Source organism: Condylostylus longicornis, unplaced genomic scaffold (genome assembly GCF_029603195.1).
Source record: "Condylostylus longicornis isolate FDR11 unplaced genomic scaffold, ASM2960319v2 ptg000005l, whole genome shotgun sequence".
Taxonomy (NCBI): Eukaryota; Metazoa; Arthropoda; class Insecta; order Diptera; family Dolichopodidae; genus Condylostylus; species Condylostylus longicornis.
The window spans coordinates 2550710-2570773 of record NW_026577974.1 but is presented as its reverse complement, the minus strand read 5'-3'; the positions used below and the strand labels follow the sequence as shown (position 1 = coordinate 2570773).

The window sequence follows — 20064 nt, the reverse complement described above, 5'->3', positions numbered from 1 at the left end:
TAGTATTGAGAATAGCCGGTAGAAATCAACTTTTCATTAGGATGTGTCATGCATAGCTCCTCGTTATTTTTATTATTTTCATTCCTGTTTTTATTTATGATCACATAATGTTTTATAAGGAATTTTCGGTATAACACTAACTAAATATTAAATTTAAGCAACATTTGCTTATAGTATATTCAGAAGCTAAAACGAATACAGGCATGTATGGATTAGTAATAAAATTAAAATGCTGAATTTAGAAAAAAAAATTCCTCTCCCCGGCGGGGAATCGAACCCCGGTCTCCCGCGTGACAGGCGGGGATACTGACCACTATACTACCGAGGATATATTTTTAAATCGCATTTTCTTTTATTTAGTTCAATGTTAAGACAAAATTAAAAAAAAATTGAATTTTCTAAGTATATATGCTCTTTCTACTCTTTAATTATGATTATAGAGTGTGTTCAACAAAATTGATAAAATTAGATATATGTATGTAATTAGAAAATACGTAAAAATAATTCTTTTAGGTATGTATATGAAAGAACCCATCTTATTTGGAATATGTAGCGCACGAAATATATTAGCAAAAATAAAAGTATTTTATTTCGAATAAAATGGAGTTTTCTTTTTATACAAAATTTTTATATATCGGAAAAATTATCGACATTTTCAATAAAGCATTTTTTGTACGTGAAAATAAATTTATTTATTAAAAGAATAAATAAATAGGTAATATGTAATTAATAGTAAAAATAGGTAATTTTAATGAATGCAAAAAGTGCACAAAAAAAATTTAAATATCCGAAAAATTTTATGCTTGGTACATATTTTGACAAATATCTAGTATCTAATCTCTAGAAATTGTTGACTTAAGCGAAGTTTTCGTCGAAATTCTTCTTAGATATATAATACATATGGTTCCAGTGTATAGAATAAAAAATTTGCTATTGAAAATACCGAAATTTACTAAAAATTCAAAATATTGACAATCCGGTTGATGCACATTAATATTTATACTCTAGAACCGAAAAAAATTTACAAATTGTTATCATAGTAAAAAGTAATAAGAATTGTTTTGTGAACGTGTTTATTTTCACCAAAAATTATTTTAATATTTTAAGAACTCGTACTTGGACTTAATAAATATTTTGACGTTGTCAAAAATTACCAGCTTGTTTTTGATCAAGTTTTATTAATATTAACCTCGAGATTTATGGTTTTTTTACGAAATGTTATCTGATATGCGTTCTTTAATATCATTTGTAAATAAATTTAGCAAAATTTTTATATAAGATTGTTTTTGAATAAATGGATCTAAGGTTACTCATTTCTTAAAGAATAATTACCTGATTTTATAAATAATTTAGTGAAAAATAACTGAGTTATCTATCTTAGTAATGTCAAAATGTTATACAAGTTGTCGAAGACTTAATAACAACTTTTATTGAAAAAAACTTGTTCATCAACTTATTTTTTAATAAGATAATTACCTTTAATAAAAATTAATATATTTATAAAAAAATTTAATATCTTTATATAGAAATTTAATATCTTTGTATAAAAATTTTTTAATTTTGTTAAAATATTGATTGTGTACCGTTGAACTAAAATAAAATCCAGTGTAATCTCTTCTTTATATAAAAAAATTATACCGGTGCTATTCTGTCATTTCGTTATAAAATCGCAATTTTGCAGCTGGCATTTGACATTCCATTGACGTTTTTTGTACCCCACCTAAAAAAAATCGTATAAGTCCTTGACAATAGTTTCGTTTGATTAGGCGTATTTACAAACCTCTAAGTGAAATTTTTTCTTGATTAATCCATTAATAGAATTCCTAAATAATGCGTAAATATTCTTAAAAATAATCAATTTCGATAGTATTTTTGAACTTATTATTAATATAATATTTAATATGTGCACCAGAAAACATTAGAAAATAATTTTGTTAAAAGATTAATCTGTAAAAAAAGTTAAAAAAAAAAATCATCAAACATAATATACATACACACATATATATATATATATATATATATATTGTATATAAAGTTGTGCGATTAATTTTTTTTATATCTATTTAAATGATATAAAATTTAAAAAATTATTATTAAGTAAACTTAAAAACAATGGCTGAAAATCAATTACACGAAACATCAATTCCTAAGACACATAAAACTTCCCTTCCATCAGCAGTAGGCAACAAGCAATATTATGGTAAAACTCCTGCTGGTGAGAATACAACTGGTTCAAAATCGTTAGATGGTAAGCATCACCACACAAATTTGCCACATAATCAAGGTAATATGGGTGTAATAAATAGAACTACAACAGAAACTTTAAGACTAGGTTCAGATACCTCAACACCATTGTATTCGAACGGAACTGGAAATATGACAGTTCAACAATTACATTTAAGTACTGCACCTCAAAATAACGTTGCCAGTGCCGGTGCCGCTGTCAGTGGCGGTAATAATACATCACAGCGCAAGCCAAAATCATCTTCTTTTCAAATAACATCAATTACAGTGAGTAAATTAAGTTCTGATAATGGTGAAGACTCCGCTGATGATTTAGATGAATCTCATACAGATGAAAATAGTCGCATTACAGATTTTGAAAATGAGACGCCTAGTATGTCAGAAGATACATATTCAAAAGAAGACGTATTTTTTTCAAATCATGCATTAGGTACTGCTCCAGTTATACCAACAAGCTCACAATATGGACTTGTTGTTGTCGATCCAGAGCAGAATGCACCAGGGCAAAATCTACAAAATGACCATGTTAGTGTCTGTGATGCTGGTATTAATATTGTTGGTCCAAATGAAAAAGAAATAAAACCTCGAAGTGATAGATTTAAAGTTGTGAAAATAGAATCAACTGAGCCATTTAAAAGAGGCCGTTGGATGTGTATGGATTATTTGGATCATAATAATCAGAATAATTCTGATAATTCAAAAGGAAATAAAATGAAGTCTGTCGAAAATAGTAACGATAATACAGGTAAAAATTCAAATGATACTAATTTAGATGCTATTAATAAATTGAAGGAGTGCAACGGCGGTGTTGTTGGCGGTATGTTATATGTGCAAAACTCCCCCGGACAAAGCTTAAAAATCCCTATTACGCTGCCAACTACAATAAACCCCAACCAAATGAATATTTCTGTCATTAATAACGAAAATATGAAAGCAAATATTATGTCAAATATTCATCCGAATTCCCATCAAACTATGACTAATATTCCAACAAATGCTGCGAATATAATTCAATCAATGCCGCAAACTGTTCATGCCCAAAGTTTTCCCCAGGGCCAAATTCAACAATCAATTATTCAAGCAAATATGGCTCAGCAAATTAATCAACAACCAGGTTATATACCAGGGCAGTCGCAACCAATGTCGTTTGTGAATATCCAAAAGAATGATCAAATACATGGTGCAACATTTCCATCTAACATTCAAATACAAAAAATGATTACGCCGCAACAATTACTTTCTAATCAGCAAAATTCTCAAATGAATACCGGAATGACCGGAATTCCGACATCTTCAATGCCGTCTGATATTCAACTACAAGCTAATATTTTAACACAAAGTATGTCTCAAGGTGGTGTTGCTAACGTTGTTCAAAGTATGCCTCAAGGTGGTGTAGCCAATATGGTTCAAAGTATGCCCCAAGGTGGTGTTGCTAATACTGTTCAAAGTTTGTCTCAAGGTGGAGTTAATGTTATTCAAGGTATGCCTCAGATTGGTGTTGCTAAAGTTGTTCAAAATATGTCTCAAGGTGGTGTTGCTAACGTTATTCAAAGTATGCCTCAAGGTGGTATTTCGAATGCTGTTCAAAGTATGCCTCAAGGAGGTATTGCAAATGTTGTTCAAAGTATTCCTCAAGGAAGTATTGCTCATGTTGTTCAAAGCATGCCTCAAGGAAGCATTGCTAATGTTGTTCGAAGTATGCCTCAAGGTAGTATTGCTAATGTTGTTGCAAGTCAACAATCCCAAGTCAACATGGCTAATGAAATTTACCATCAACAACAGCATCAGCCTCACACTTTTCCTCAAATCCATCCATCCTCTCTAATTAATCATAATATACAAGCAGCGACGTTACGTGAAACCACATCTTATCACGATTCTGGGCAAATAAATGAATTAATTCAAAATCAGCAAAAACAACAAATGATGACTGGTAGTATTATGCAACAACAACAGATAAATTTAGGCAAACATAATGATATGCAAACTATAAATCAAGATGGTTTAATATCGCATGTTAATGCACCTATTAATCTCCAACATAATAACTCAGCACCACAAACATTGAATGAAGCAGCGGCAATTATAAATAGTTCCATTCAACAGGTTCAACAAATTCAACAACAACAGCAACAACAACGACAGTTACAAACATTGAATGAAGCAGCAATAATTATAACGAATTCTATTCAACAGGTTCAACAAATTCAACAACAGCAACAACAACGACAACAACAACAGCGACAACAGCAACAACAGCAACAGCAGCAGCAACAGCAGCAACAACAACAGCAGCAACAACAACAACAGCAACAACAACAACATCAACAACATCAACAACAGCAGCAGCAGCAGCAACAGCAGCATACACCACAAACATCAGAAGCAAAGCATACTGAAAATACTGAAAATTCCGTTGCCATTGATAATAAAATTGAACAAGCCATGGATTTAGTCAAGTCACATTTAATGATTGCTGTACGAGAAGAAGTTGAAATATTAAAGGAGAAAATTTCTGAACTTATGGATCGAATCGAACGTTTAGAAGCTGAAAATGCTTTCCTGAAGGCAAAAGCTTCACAAGAGACTTTATTACAATTACAAAATAAGGCTGTTAATCAACAAAAATCGCAAGCAGTACTAACTTCAATTAATCCATCGTCAAATATCGCTGTGCAACAACAACATCAGCAACAACAACCGCAATCACAAATGCCACAGCAGCAGCAAATAAATCCTGTTCTTAGTAATCAATAATTTATTTTAAAAATATTAAAAATAGTATTTCTAGTAATTGTAGGAATATTTTGGATTAAAAGAAAAAAAATAATAAAATTTAATCTATCAAATTATATCTATACATACATGCATATACATATATATATGTAATATATACAATATATTATATTATTAATATAAAATGAGTTCATGTATGTATCCATATACATAATATTATACATAAGTAAAAATATATGCTGAAGGCGTTTTGCTTTTTTATTTTTAAAAACCGAATTCAATTTATTATTAAATAGGAATTACAGAAATATTGTAAATTTAAAGAAAAAAAAAAAAGGAATTAAAAAACTACAATTATATTATTATGATATAAAAATATTTTAACTTTGAAGGAAAGGTTTTACTATCATCCATATTCCATTTGACGAATTACTCCAGTTGATTTGAATATTATTCAAAAGTATTAAAGTTTTCAGTATCGAATTTCAAATAAAATTTTATTCTAAAAAAAAATAACAATATTTTTGAATAATATTCAATAACCTAAAGTGATACATTTAAGAGAATATGAGTGTATAATTGAAAGTAAATTAAAAATAATAGCAAGTAGTAAAACAATTTGAGCAAAGTCTCTTTTTTTTCTGAAAGAAATGTGATAAAATTTGTTAAAATATGCTTATAAAAAAATAACATAAAAAGAGGATGATGTAAAAAAAAAAAGAATTGATAAATAAAATTAAAATAATTAAATTGACTAAATACTGAAAAAAAAGAAGAAACTCGAAAAACCCAAACTCATTTGTTTCATATAAAATGTATTTTTGCAAAATTTATATATACATAAAATGTGTATATATAAAAATTTTTTTTTATTATTTTACTATTTTTTTTTTTTTTTTTTGCTTTAAGTTAGGTTTAAGCTACGTAAAATGGATTTTCCTTTAAAACGTTACACATAATAAATTTGCTTAAAAGATTAAATGAATCATATCCAATTAAGAAAAAATTTGCAAACTTTCGCCTGAAATTGGGCGTTATCATTGAAGTTTTAAGGATTCAGAATAATTTTATTGTTCTCGAATAGCAAATTTTTAATTATCTCAAAATTTTTTAAGATAACATAAAAGTCTCGGAACTAAGACATCGTTGTCATTGTAGTGAATCAGAATTTGCAAAATCGAAATATATAGATAAAAATTTCAAGAATTTATAAAAAATTATTGAAAAATTTAATAAAAAATTTTTAATAAAGTTTCCAATTGAGTTAGAAATTAATAATAAAAATGATAAATGATAAAAATATTTTCTATTCAAATTAATAATATTTTGAGATTAATTCTTGTACATTTCAACATTCTTGTAAATATTCACCCATATTTATTGAAAAGTATTTTGATTTTCAATATAAAATTTCAAATTTTGAAAATGATTTTATTAAAATTTTTGTATAACCATCCCATCATATCTCAATTGATTCAACTAATAGAATATGGGTGATGTTTATATTTAAAATTATAATAATTTTAAATAAAATATGATAATATTTTAAGAATATCTCCAATATTATACTAATAATTGTGTATTCGATACATGGACTTATTTTCATTTTAAAGAAAAATAAATATTTAATATTAAAATGAATAGAATCTTAAATTGAAAAATCCAACACCAAGACTATAATTTAAACTTGGTTTAAATTTTACGTTGTTAAAAAGCCTTATTTAAAGAAAAAAAAAAAAGAATGGAATAGAAAAGTTTTTCAAAAAAAAAAAAAAATAAAAGGCAATTATTATTTAAATTTTATATTATTTTTATTTTAATTTTTAATATCTGTAATTAAGTCAAGTTTATATTTTATGTTTTACCTTATTTTTCGCTTAAAAAAATTATCTGAAATGCTTATATATTACATAATATACGATAAATATTATATAAATATATATATATTTGATTATTCAAATATATATTATATTTATTTAACACAATTTTTATTAAAAAAAAAATAATTAAATATTTAAACACTTGAGAGCCCATATAATACGAAATGATATTCTCAAAAATAAATGTTTGCTTATGACTCTGAAATCTTATTATTCTTTTTGTATACTTAAGACGGGGGCAAGGCAAGGCCTGTTAATCTTATTTATACAATAAATATTTTATATTTCAAATAATTAATTTTAGCATTTTACAAAATTTGAATTTCAAAAACATCTATATTATGTAAAATGCACTTTTTTTTTTTATTTATATTTTTACATTTTATTTTGCATACAATTATTGAATTTGCAGCTCAAATTATTGAATGCATTGAAGTGTGCAATATTTTCATATTCAATTTATTTTTTTGTGGAAAAATAATTTTCAATTAAAGTAAAAAAATTTATGTATTTGAAAAAAAAAATAAATAAAATTTAAGCTCATCTAGCTACAAATTTAATTTTTTAGCTTAATTATATGTGCTAAAAAGTCTGAATTTTTTAAGAAAATAAAAAAAAGAAAACAAAAAGATATTAAAAATGCGGGTATGACGAATACTTTTAAAATTAAAATTCTTTCTTTTTTAATACTAAAGATACTACGAAAAAAAAAAAAGAAAAGATTAAATATTAAGAACTGAAAAACATAAAATTCAACGTATGGGTTTCAATTTAAGAGAAAAAAAAAAATTAATTGAAAAATATATTAAAAAATGTTGGAAAAAAGCAAACAAGAAATTAAAAACAGAATGAAAAAAAAAATTAAAAAATATTGAAAATGTAGAAAACAAGTTTGAAAAAAAAAAAAAAAACAAAAAAATACACGAATTGAATGAAATTTTTGAAATCGGAAAAAGATATAAGCTTAAAAAAAACAATTTACATACATATTTATTTACTTTTAAATTATTATTTTTAGAAATACACATTATCATATTATTATTAAACTTTATTCAAAAAAAAAAAAACTAAATTTTGTTTATTTGTTTATTTTTTTTTTTTATTTTTCAGTTGTTATTAATTTAAAAAGACGTGTTAAACTTTAATTTAGACTTTAAATTTATTGCTATTACTCGTCAATTTAATTTAAAATTAAATATTATATTTTTTATTATATTGCTGCCACATAGGCTATACAGGCCAGGTACAGGTACTTGCCACACAGGGAATACCAAAATGTGGGAGAATGAAGCCTATGACTATATGGCTAGAAACTTGGAGACGTATGCAATAAATTAATAATTAACCTTAAGGTATTTAAAAGTAAATTCAAAAAATGTGTTTATGGATTGTCAATAATTCAGTTCTAAGTTAGGTCTTAATTAAAAAGCATGCTAGAAAATGATAGTTATGCCTAAAATTCTATAGGAATTTTTAAGATTTTTTTTTAACTACATATTGCAAAAATTATATAAATTAAAAGAAAACCATAATGGAAAATAGTTGGTTATTGAAAAATTATTCGAGCATTTTATAAATATGCTAAAGTGTAAAAATATTAACTTTCTGCAGATTTGTAATTATATGTGAAAAGATTTTTAAGATTTAATTCAGTGCACATCTTCCATATTTTATATACTAAACAAAAGTCTCCCATATTTTATATTCTAAGCGAATTGATGAAAAGTTTAATAGTTGGTTCAAGTAAGAGTAGATAATATGTATGTGCATATGAATGTGCCTACTGAAATACCAAGATTAGTAGTTTTTTTTTTTGCATCATTAAAGACCTATAGGGGCTAATTACAGATTTGAATGCTCATTCGCCTAAAATTTAGGCGAGTTCGCTAATAAAAAAAAAATCTTTGCTTTATAACTTTAAGCATGTTACGAATTCAGAGCGTGTTTCTTTTGCAGTGAGGATTCATCGTACTTGCTATACAAACTTTCAACCATATTCTATTAGTCCCATCACTTGGAATGATGGGATATTATTGAAAAAAATTTCGTTTCTCAATACATACATACATATAAAATTTCGAATTTCGAAATTGATTTTATTCAGAAAGTTACAAGATTTTCAAATAACAAGCCGAAATGATTTCAAGTGATGCGACTAATAGAATATTGGTATTTATGTTTAGATCCAATTTTGAACTGAGAAATTTCCAGAATCCTCTACTACTGACAATTCGATATACATACATAGACATTAATAAACAAAATGATATTTTTACTTTATGTATGTATGTATGTACCTACATATGTATATTCTTATTGTTTTGAATTTTTTTAGCTTGAATCATTTTAATTTTCCAATTTCATCTTTTTAGTTTAATTCTAAAATTAAACATTGTACGACCACAAAGTATGTACATACATGTATGCACACATGTTTGCATATTAAAAAATATTACAATTGAATATGGTACGTGCAATCAATATACACACATAATGTACTTATATACCTACATTATTTCAATTGTAAAATTGAATTAAAATTATCAATTTAAATTTAATATTGTTGTATGTATTGTATAAGATACAGACTATGCTACAATATAATGTATAAGCTAGAGTATAACCAGGCTATAAGTAATTGCGAATGTCGTCTCAATTCTCGTCAGATAAGATATTGACAAAGTTTTTAAGTTTTTTTTTTTCAAGAAGAGAAGAGCAAAAAATAAAAAAACACAAGAATAAATATTTATAAATTTGCATATAAGTGTGTATGTATGTACATATGTCTATAAATATACTGACGTATATTTGCACATAAAAGAACATTTACATAAAGAAAAAAAAAGTAATAATAATTTTTGTTTCTGATGACTTCTTTATAAAAATGGTCTTTATTTCGTTGAGCTTTTTCAACGAGAATAAAAAGGAAAAATTGTCATTATTATTTAAATCACATTAAAGAGAATTAGGTAGGTACCTACCTACCTACCCATCTACCTATCTACCCCCTCCCCTATCTATTAGACCGGAAAGAGAATAATTGAATCAAATATTTTTAAAAAAACTGAAATTATTTTATTTATGCGTAAGGTTTTTTTTTAAGTTAGCTTAGAGCTTTTCAAATATAATTGAGATATTTTTAAACACAGTAGAATAGTTTCCATTTTTTCTTTTCTTCAGTTTTAAAAATAGCCATCAGACTAAAAGCTACTACACTAGCAAATATTAAAATAAATCGCAGTACCTGCAGAAAAATACAAATATAACTTAACCCACCCAAGTATGGAAAACAAATTATTAAAAATTAAAATCTATTAGAATTGGTAATGGTAAACACAAGAAATCTTTGCGATAGGTTGGTGGTTAGTAGTATGTATGTACATATATTCGGATTTTTTCTTCTTTCTTATAGGTACATGTGTTTTTAAAAACATTATTAGATGTGTGAAAAGTTTTTTAAATGCGATTAAATTTAATCACGTTCAGAATTTAAAATACAATGCATATGTAGGTAGCCAACCAAGGCACATTTATAAAACTGGCAATTTAATAATAGCAATCGATTTAGTTTTAAAAACCATATAAATATTGTGGAAGTCCTTTGTGTAGAGTGTACCAAGAATCGATTTTAAAACGATAACCAAATCTTAAGCTTTTTCCATTTTGGTAAAGACTAGGCTCAATTATGAAAGTCTCAAATAAAGTGGGTTCAGTTCTACAAGTCTAAAAAGCAAATATAATTTAAATGCGAAAGATTTTATTTTATTATTAAAAAAAATTATTTGTTATTGGTAAGTAAAACCTAAAAAAAAAATTATAAGTATTTATAGTTATACGACCTTATAATGTAATTTACTATCTTGTGCTAAAAATTCTAGAATTTTCAAACAATATTCTTTTAGTACCTACTTATTTAAGTTCCATTGCAAAAAAAAAAAAAAAATTAAATATTTTATCTTACTCAATCAATCAGTGCATAATGAATTTTGAAAAAAAATTTTTTTTGAATTGTTCAAATTTTCATTTTATATTTTTAACTTTCGTCATCTTCAATCTTTGGAGCTAAATAATAACGTATATGTCCAAGATCTTGAATACGATATTCAACAACCAATGGAACATCAGCAGACATTGATAATTGAACTTGTGGTGATAATGGTGTAGCTTTTGTAAATGAATTTAAATATCGGCATGCAAATGTTAATATTACAGGTTCTTGCATTTCAATAATAACAGACTCTTCTTCCTTATCTACAGTTGATGTTTGTGCCAATTTAATATTTGCTGATCCTACATCACCAGATGCTGAAAATTTTATTCCTTCTTTTGTACAACAAATAATTACAGATTCACCAAATTGTGCTAAATCACGACAAATTCTTGCAAATTCTAATGATGGCATACGTACAACACATGAATAATCAGTTTCTGGTATTCCTAAATGTTCTTGATCCAAATTCATTAATTTCATTTCATAATCTGAAACTTTCTCTTGATTTTGTGATTCAAACATAAATGTTACTGTATCAGCATTATCTTGTGCTTTCATTGTTACAGTATCATCATTGTTAGCACATTTGAGTATTTTTGCCATACTTCCTAAATTCATACCCATTGACAAATTTCTATCACATCGGAATTTGTCAAAACCATCAGAACGTAATGTTAATGAAACCAAGGATATGTGTGAATTATCCATTGCTTGCAGCTATAAAAACAAAAAAGAAAATATAAATTACAAATCTCACGTGAATTATGTCCGGGAAAAGTTTTTCAAAAAGGAAATTTTCCTTGTTGTACAATTATGAATTTCTCTAACCTGAATACCAGAATCACTGCAATCAAATGTAGCTTCATTGAGCAAATCTTTAATAGCATCTAAAACTTTTTTCAAAGTGGCAGCATTACCAAGCCTAGCTTCAAACATATTGAAATTTTTTTTTGTTTTTATATCTAGAAAATAAACAATTTAATACTTAATGTTAGATTTCTTCATAAACAAACCTTTTTATTGAAATAATATCACAAATATAAACAATTTTTTCAAATGTTTATTTATTTTAATAGTTTTTTATATGTAACAATGGAATAATGGAACCTGTAATCCTTGTGATATTAAAGAATACTTATTTGAAAGTGAGCTCTAAATGTTACTTTTGGCGCTTTCAGAATTTTGTTTTGGCGCGATTGTGAAATGCTTTCAAATGACAAGTATGAAAATTCCTATATAAAAAAAATTTCTCTGAAAGGGATTTTTTTCGAATTCACGGTTGAAACTATTTTTCGGCATTTATTTTAAATAAATCTTGTTTATGTAATGTAATGGAAAAGTTAAATGAGTTACAGGTTTGCATATTTCTTAAATTTTAGTTATGAACGCGAACTGGATATAAAAGTCTCTTGTACAATCGTCCTTTGTTTCATTCAAAAAAAATTAAAATTACATTTTACAATTATTTTCGAAAAAATACATAAAAGTTTCAAGCAATAAATTGTTATATACATATATATATATATATATATATATATATATATATATATATATATATATATATATATATATATATATATATATATATATATATATATTTCTTTCAACATTCAATATAACTCACATTGTCATATTTTATAGTTTTTTCAATCTATTTAACATTTGTTGAGGTGACATGAAAATAATCAGGTTATCCATTATATTACTTAACACATTATATTATTTTTTTTTTATAAAATTCCTGCCTGAACAATAAAATGAAATGAGCAAAAAAATTGTACTATTGTGAATATTTTTGGAAGCAATTTAATGTCAAATGCTTAGCGGAAATGTCAAAATCAAGAACATATACCAAAATTCTTAAGATTGTCATTTATTTGTAAAACTTGGTACTGATAGTGACATCTTTGGGGCAATAGTAAAAGTGTTATAAAAATGAATTTTCAGTTAGGTTATGTTATTGTTTACTTCTTCCTTATTCATTTCACCGAAGAGCATACTATCGTCTGCAGCTGTTGAGGTATAAGTTAAGTTACAATTTACATAAAAATAATTCGAGTTTGGCAATTAAAAATAAAAGAATTAAAATGGAGCATGTGAAAACATTTCAACATGCATCAGCTTATACTAAAGAAATTAAAACATTACTTAAAAATGTTAAATATCCAGCTAATACAACTTTGATATTCCAATCCTTGCCAAAGCATATGAGAAGAAGAGCAATGTCACATTATCCAAAGAGATTACCAAAAATATATCGAAAAGTGCATTTGTCCCAAATGAAGAAATCTGGAAAATTGACTCAACATTCTAAAAAACCGAAAAGTAAGAAACTTCGAAAAAATATTTTTAGAAAAAAGATGTTTTTGCTAAAAACTCATATTTGGCATAGCAAAAGATTTTTAATGGTAAAAAAGTGGAATTGCAAGATTCCATTTTGCCCTAGTGAAAAATCATATCGATCTTGTCATAAAGCAATAAAAGCATCTTGCCTCATTCAAGATATATCGTATTATAATTGTATTGAAATAAACGGATTTTTAGCGGACATTAAAGATCGATTCCAGCTATTAACTAATCGAAATTCTAATCTTTCTATATGTGCTAAAACTTTTTCAAGTGGTGCTCGTGAAGGTCATGTAACACTCTTTCAAAACGAAATGTTCCCGAGAGGTGCACTGGGAGAAGTTAATTTCATGTGGAAACCTTGTAAAACACAATGTGAAAAACGAACTTTATGGATTTGGATACATCCATCTTGCTATTCAAATATATTGAATGAAATAATAAAAACTTTTGAACTTGTGAAATTTCAGGGTGAAAATGCATCAAATGATGAAACAAGTATAATATCTGGTTATGAAAATAAATCCACAAATTTGTCTTTAATAGAACTAAAGCAAACTTTTAATCGTTTTCGCATAACAGGGCCTAGATCGCAAAGTGTTCTTTTAAAAATATTGAGGCCAAGTAAAATTGCTGATGAAGTAAAGGGTAGTTGGTTTTTAGAAGCAATGCAGAGTTCATCCCATCGAGAAAATCACACTTTACAAAGTCAATTTTGGGTAGGCTGCAACTCTGAACAAATATTACCCAATATGGTAATATCATTGAACGTTCAGGATCCACGTAGCTTAGGAAACTTTGAAAGGATGCAGGAAGGAAAAACAATTGAAAATTATTCAAATTTTTCAGAAAAAATTTCCGAGAGCTTTTTATGGAATTCAAACATCCGACAGAAATTAAAAGTCGGCTTTATTAATGATCCTGAATATAATAAGATTGTAAGAAAAACTGCTCTTATTTCAACGGAAAAAATGTTTGAAAATTGTTTACAAACAGTACCAGTCATTCTAATTCAAAATCCAGGATCATATAATAATACAATCAGTAAATTAGGTTACGGCGGGGGTTGGGATCTAATAGTTCCAGATTTTTATAGTTCAATATTTTGGCAATCATTGTTATTTTGTAAAGTAAGAGTTGGTGGATTCCGGGAAATGCAATCTATTTTCAAAGAAAGTGGTTTAGATATGTTTTTGCCAGATACAGTATCAGGTAAAATAGAAAGTGAAGAACGTGCTCTAATATTAAAATCTCGACATTTCAAAAAACCTTTAAATAAACGATGCAATTATAATAAACTTTGTATAAGTAGTCCTTTCAAATTACCTTTTAATGAATTAGTAAATGAATGGTATCCTTTAGAATCAGAACAAAATTTTTTTGTTTTACGAGACCTAGAATCTTTGCAAAATATTAGTAAGTCATTATTGAGAAAAGCAGATTTTCCAAATGTGGAACCAGGATGCTTAATACAAATTTATATTCAAATGAAAACAAAGGGAAAACTTGATGATCTTTCTATAATTTGTATTCCTCATAAAGAAGATTTAAAATGTGCCAAATATAAGAATGTTGCTTACACAGAACCTTTAAAAAATTGTTTAATCAAGAAATCCAAAAATGAAGAGAAAAAGCAACGTCTTGTAAAAATTGATACATCAAAAGTAATCTTTAAAAATAAGCAAAATAAAAAATTATACAATACTAAAATGAAAAATTTAGCGAATAGCATAAAAAATTCATGTGCCAAAGAAGCATCTGAATTATGGATAATTGAAAGTCCGAAATGTGTAAGAAAACAATGTTCAAGAGAAGTTATTGGCTATGTAAAATATAGTAATTTTAGTTATATACATTCTAAGATAATAGGAATCGGTTATGTTGTTGCTGAAGGTCTTAAAGAGTTAGTAAATACAAGTAAAGAACCATATAAAATTCTTGTAAGAGGTAAAACAAGTCGTAATTATTATGTTGCTAATTTTGAAATCCCTATAAATTTATGATTCACTTATGTATTTTTAATATAGATATTAAATAATTTGTTCTTTTATATAAAATTTCAAGCTTGTTTAAGAAACAATTGACTGAATGTACTTTGGAGAACAATAAATAATAATTTTACTTTAAAATATATTTTATTTGAAAAAATAATTTTAAGAAAACTTCGGTTTCGATTCTTGACTTGTATCTAACAAGTAAATTGAATATTTGGACTCTTTTTTAACAATTATGACAAACATATTTAATGTGATTTAGAACAGAATTAATCAGCTTTGATCTAATTCTTTATTTACTAAAGTAAGCCAGAGAATAATTTTTTTTAAATTTTAATTAAAAAAATAAAAAATATTTTTTATGGAAGTTGTAATTAAAATAAAATATTTGAGGTAGTGTTTCGAACTCATTCCAAATTTTTCATATTTGTATGTGATTCACCAATATATTCGGATGAACGTTTTTGAAATTAATAATCTCTAATTTAAATCTTTAAAATTATGTTAAAATATTTAAATATTTAAATATATTGAACAAGCCAAAAATTTGTGGGTAGCAAACCCACCTATCTACCAAAAATAAAATTATCAAAACTTATATGAATAAATTTATAGAGAAAAGATGAATTACTTGAATTATGATGTTACAAATTTTCTTTTAACTGGATAGAAAATAAAAAAAAATAATTATTAGGAAAAAAAAAAATTCAAATAGAAAAAGAATATTGTATGCATATTACATACATACAAATACGATTACTAAAGATATTTGTATTTTTTAATATATGAACGTAGAATAAAAGTTTTTACATTGGATCTTTGGAAAAAAAGGGAAGAAAAGAAGATAAAACGGACGAGTACATATTTTAATAGCTTTAAATTCTTATATTATCATAAGTATACGGAAAAGTTTTCTATGTCAAGGTAGATATATTTAATATATTTTTTTTATATTTTATAACTATTTTTATATACATACATACATAGTAGTTAAGCAGAGATTTTTTCTTAAAAAAGTTATGTGTACAAGGATATAGCCCATATATGTATGTAAATATAATGTGTGGACGCACAAAATAGTTTTTAAATTTTCCTAAATTTAAAGTTTATGTAAAAAAATTTTCTTATTTTCTTAGGAAAGAATTATTAAAAAATATTCATTTTTTTTTATACTATTTTTTCTTCGATTTTCAATATAAAATTTGGACATTGAAAAATTGTAATCTATATGAGCACAAGGAACTTTTACTATAAACAATTTACTTTAAAAATAGTTATTTTATTTTTTTTTTTAATTTTAGGAATGTAATAAATCTTGTAAATATTTATTTTAAAAAATTTAATACTAAAAATGAAAATTTTAAATACGAAAAATTTCAATACAAATTTCTTCAATAAAATACAAACTAATTTCATTTTTAATAATTAGGAATAGAATTTGAAAATACGTAGTCAATACGTAGTACGTGAAAATACTCCTACGTAGTCAATGTGCTGTTCCATATATTTTGGGTTTAATCTATTTTAAATTATCTATATTATCGTACTAACATCATAGTACTAATATGCGTCTTTCTATCACATTTGATCATAATATTCTGATTATTCTATTTTGAAATATTTGTCGTCTGTCAAATTTGGTAGTCAAAATATGGTAATATAATTGTATATTTATTCAAAATCTCTTATTTAACATTTATCTTCTTTGAAATTTTCTTAGAAATGTGGTAATCGCAATGGTTATTAAAGTTTACCTTATTGCCAATAATTATTTCTAGATATTTTTATTTCAATTCCTGTAATTTCTTCATCGGTAATTCTAATTTTAATGTTTTCGTAATGCTGGATATTATCTACAACATATAATTAGGTTAAAAAAAAATAAAAATTGGAAATAAAACAAAAATGTTAAAGGAATATTAGCCATTTGAACATATACATACATACTTATATTATATTTAATTTCCCTTTCATTTGAAATTGCATCTCCGGGGCGTTTATAATTTTGATTTTTTTTTTCTAAAATTTCTTCATTTAAATGCAATTTATTACATTAAATGCATAAAAAATCTATAAATATTTTATAGTCTTCTATAACATCTGATACTACATTTTATATGTACTATGTATATGAGCCATATTATGATTTTTGACAAATGTACACACAACCACTTACTTAGTCCTTTTCAATTAATATTTTGATTAGTAGGTAAGAAGGTTAATATGAACTTTAAAAATCCCTTTTTTGAATAAATATAGGACAACTTTTAAATTGTGGCTACATATTGTGACAATCTTTATCTACATATGTACATAAATGCTCATGAATTTGGTTATATGCACTTATAAAAAAACATTATATGTATGTTTGTATGTATGTATTTGCATTTGGATTTATAACCTGCAGAATTAACTTATTTATTGAGGACTTGACCTTAACATCATTATTTATTTTGTAATTGAATAAAAATTTTTTTTTAATTTTTTCGATTTCAGAAATTCGTAGCAAAATTTATTTGTATGTTATATTGTGTATAGGTGAATAATATTTATTAATATTTTATTGAATCAGTAAATGGAAATGCGGAAAATTCCTGTATTAATAATATGAATGTATTGTATGTGGGAATGTATTTACGTGTATAATTATATAATAAAAATAATGACCTGAAAATGACATGATTCCCTTTTTTTTGGTGGTTGGTTTTCTTTTTTTCAATATTTTTAATTTTTATTTGTTGTTCTTGGCATAAAAAAGTTTCCCTGAAAATATAAAAAAAAGAAACAGAAAAAGATATTAAATTATAACATTGTATAGACCCTCATTGAGTAAACAAAAATTTTATAGAGACAATGGTCACAACTCAAAAAATGTGGAAGTCGTAGCTGGCAAAGTTATTATATGAGTTTTAATCTGGAATATGAGTCGTCTTCCCACCTGATCTGATTTAGGAGCCGTTAAGAAAAATGCAGCAGTGCGAATGTTATTTTATACCAAATAACAAAATGTACAATAACCGTTCACAAAAACCTGATGTCTCTCTTGGATTATACAAATATTCAACCTAAAAACCGAATTTCCCTTACGCATTTGCAAAAACTAATATTCGAGAGAGTACCATAATATGCTTCTGTTCTTGATTCAACCCTGTAAATCAATTTTGACTTTAAGAATCTTTAGGCTTATAAAATTCCTATCTGCTTTACTGTTACTACACGCATTCATAAATAAATTAAAGATTTTCTATATTTTTTATGCCACATAAAAATAATTTTTTGTAAAAATTAAAATTCCTATAGGTGAATGAAAGGTTTTTTTTTTTATATTTATATACAAAATATATATTTTTTTAATTTGCGTACATAATATTATAATAAAAAAAATTGCCCGCAAAGATTTTCTCTTTTTATTGCTCTGATATGTGTTAATAATTGGGATAATTGAATTAAAGAAGGTGGGTAATTCGATTTGTATATACAAACATACATATGTATGTATGTAAGTAATAATTTTTGTTTCATTATTTCCTCTTAATTGTTCTTTTTAATTTCATTTAGCCGATTTTAAGAATTATTTTAATGAATTAACAGGATGTGTAAATATTGTTGTGAATATAAAATATATGTATGAGAAGAAAAATTAAAAATTTATATATACATATGTAAGTACATATATGTATATATATGTACATTTTTTCATTTAGTTTTACCGATTATTATAAGTTGATTGCCAATTAGTTACGCTTTAATCGGACCCAGGCATATCTCTACAATATTTATACATAATTATTTCACTTGGAAAAGTACCTACATATACAAATTGTAAGTAATATGTTTCATGAATTGAACAAAAGGCACAATATAATATATACTCGCATACATATGTAGTAATATATACATAATTAAATTTATTATATCTACATATACATACATGTGTATTAAAAAGGATTTCTTTAAAAGTTTAAATTTAATATTGAATTCTGTCAAAATAATATACAATTTATATATTTTCAATTAAAAGCAAATCATATTGTTATTAATATTGAAAAATTAATTTTAATTATACAAAATTAATTAATTTTAATTATAATTAATCAAGATATTTGATATAATAATTCGTAATTATTATAATTTTATTTGTCACAAATCTGTTAACAGACATAAACATTTTAATTATTAATTTAATATAATGTAGGTACATATTATTAATTATTCATAGATATATTTTAGAAATTTCCTCTGGTTAAATTGTCGATAATGCAGATTAATTTCCTAATACTAGTTCTAATACAATAACTTGCTCTATGAATATCAATGGTCTCATTTTAATCTTCCGATTCGAAATCTAGCTTCAAAGCTATTCACTTTTATATGATTAAACATTAAACTAAAAAAATAAGATGTGAAAAATTAAGTTAAAGGAACAATTCACAAGGTAAATTCAATCTAAGTGTTACCGTTAAGTGAATTAAAATAAAATAATTAATGTAGAATGATCATTGCAGCTCCATTAAGGTTTTGTATTGTACACATTAGCCCAATTAGTGAATCGCCTGAAATTATTGCATATTTATAAAATAATTTCTTTACATTATTTATTATATTGTACCTTTATATTCCAAGTGCCTTGTATCGGTAATTTTTAAGGACCAGCTTTACCATTTTTAGGTCTATATTGCATAATTTTAATTTTTTATCAATTATCATGGTTAGAATGTTTTTCTTATAAAATAATTTTTTGGCATATAAAAGCTGTAAATTTTAATCATTTTTATGGAGAATATTAAAATGAAATAAAACAAAATTTAAAATATTTTAAAATACAATAATATTCTTAACCTTAAATCTTAGGAGGCTCATGTGTTCTTGAAGT

The 20064-nt window shown here is 25.2% G+C and overlaps 3 protein-coding genes and 1 non-coding gene across 4 annotated transcripts; 2 read left to right on the top strand and 2 right to left on the bottom strand.

Annotated features, from left to right (window-relative positions):
- Nucleotides 1-256: 256 nt before the first annotated feature.
- Trnad-guc (transfer RNA aspartic acid (anticodon GUC)) lies at nucleotides 257-328 on the bottom strand. The gene has a single exon. It is a non-coding gene; the product is annotated as a tRNA-Asp (tRNA).
- Nucleotides 329-1782: 1454 nt separating this feature from the next.
- LOC129614941 (protein bunched, class 2/F/G isoform-like) lies at nucleotides 1783-7854 on the top strand. Its single transcript, XM_055529919.1, has one exon. It carries the CDS (start codon nucleotides 2113-2115, stop codon nucleotides 4999-5001), a length of 2889 nt encoding a protein of 962 aa, XP_055385894.1. The 5' UTR covers nucleotides 1783-2112; the 3' UTR covers nucleotides 5002-7854.
- A 2743-nt stretch (nucleotides 7855-10597) lies between these two features.
- LOC129615758 (proliferating cell nuclear antigen) lies at nucleotides 10598-12030 on the bottom strand. The gene is made up of 3 exons (XM_055531133.1): nucleotides 11865-12030; nucleotides 11680-11813; nucleotides 10598-11568 (listed from the first exon to the last, which is right to left on the bottom strand). The coding sequence occupies exons 2-3, from the start codon at nucleotides 11785-11787 to the stop codon at nucleotides 10894-10896; spliced, it is 783 nt and encodes a 260-aa protein (XP_055387108.1). The 5' UTR covers nucleotides 11788-11813; nucleotides 11865-12030; the 3' UTR covers nucleotides 10598-10893.
- An 831-nt stretch (nucleotides 12031-12861) lies between these two features.
- LOC129615767 (ribonucleases P/MRP protein subunit POP1) lies at nucleotides 12862-15285 on the top strand. The gene has a single exon (XM_055531146.1). It carries the CDS (start codon nucleotides 12939-12941, stop codon nucleotides 15198-15200), a length of 2262 nt encoding a protein of 753 aa, XP_055387121.1. The 5' UTR covers nucleotides 12862-12938; the 3' UTR covers nucleotides 15201-15285.
- Nucleotides 15286-20064: the final 4779 nt, after the last annotated feature.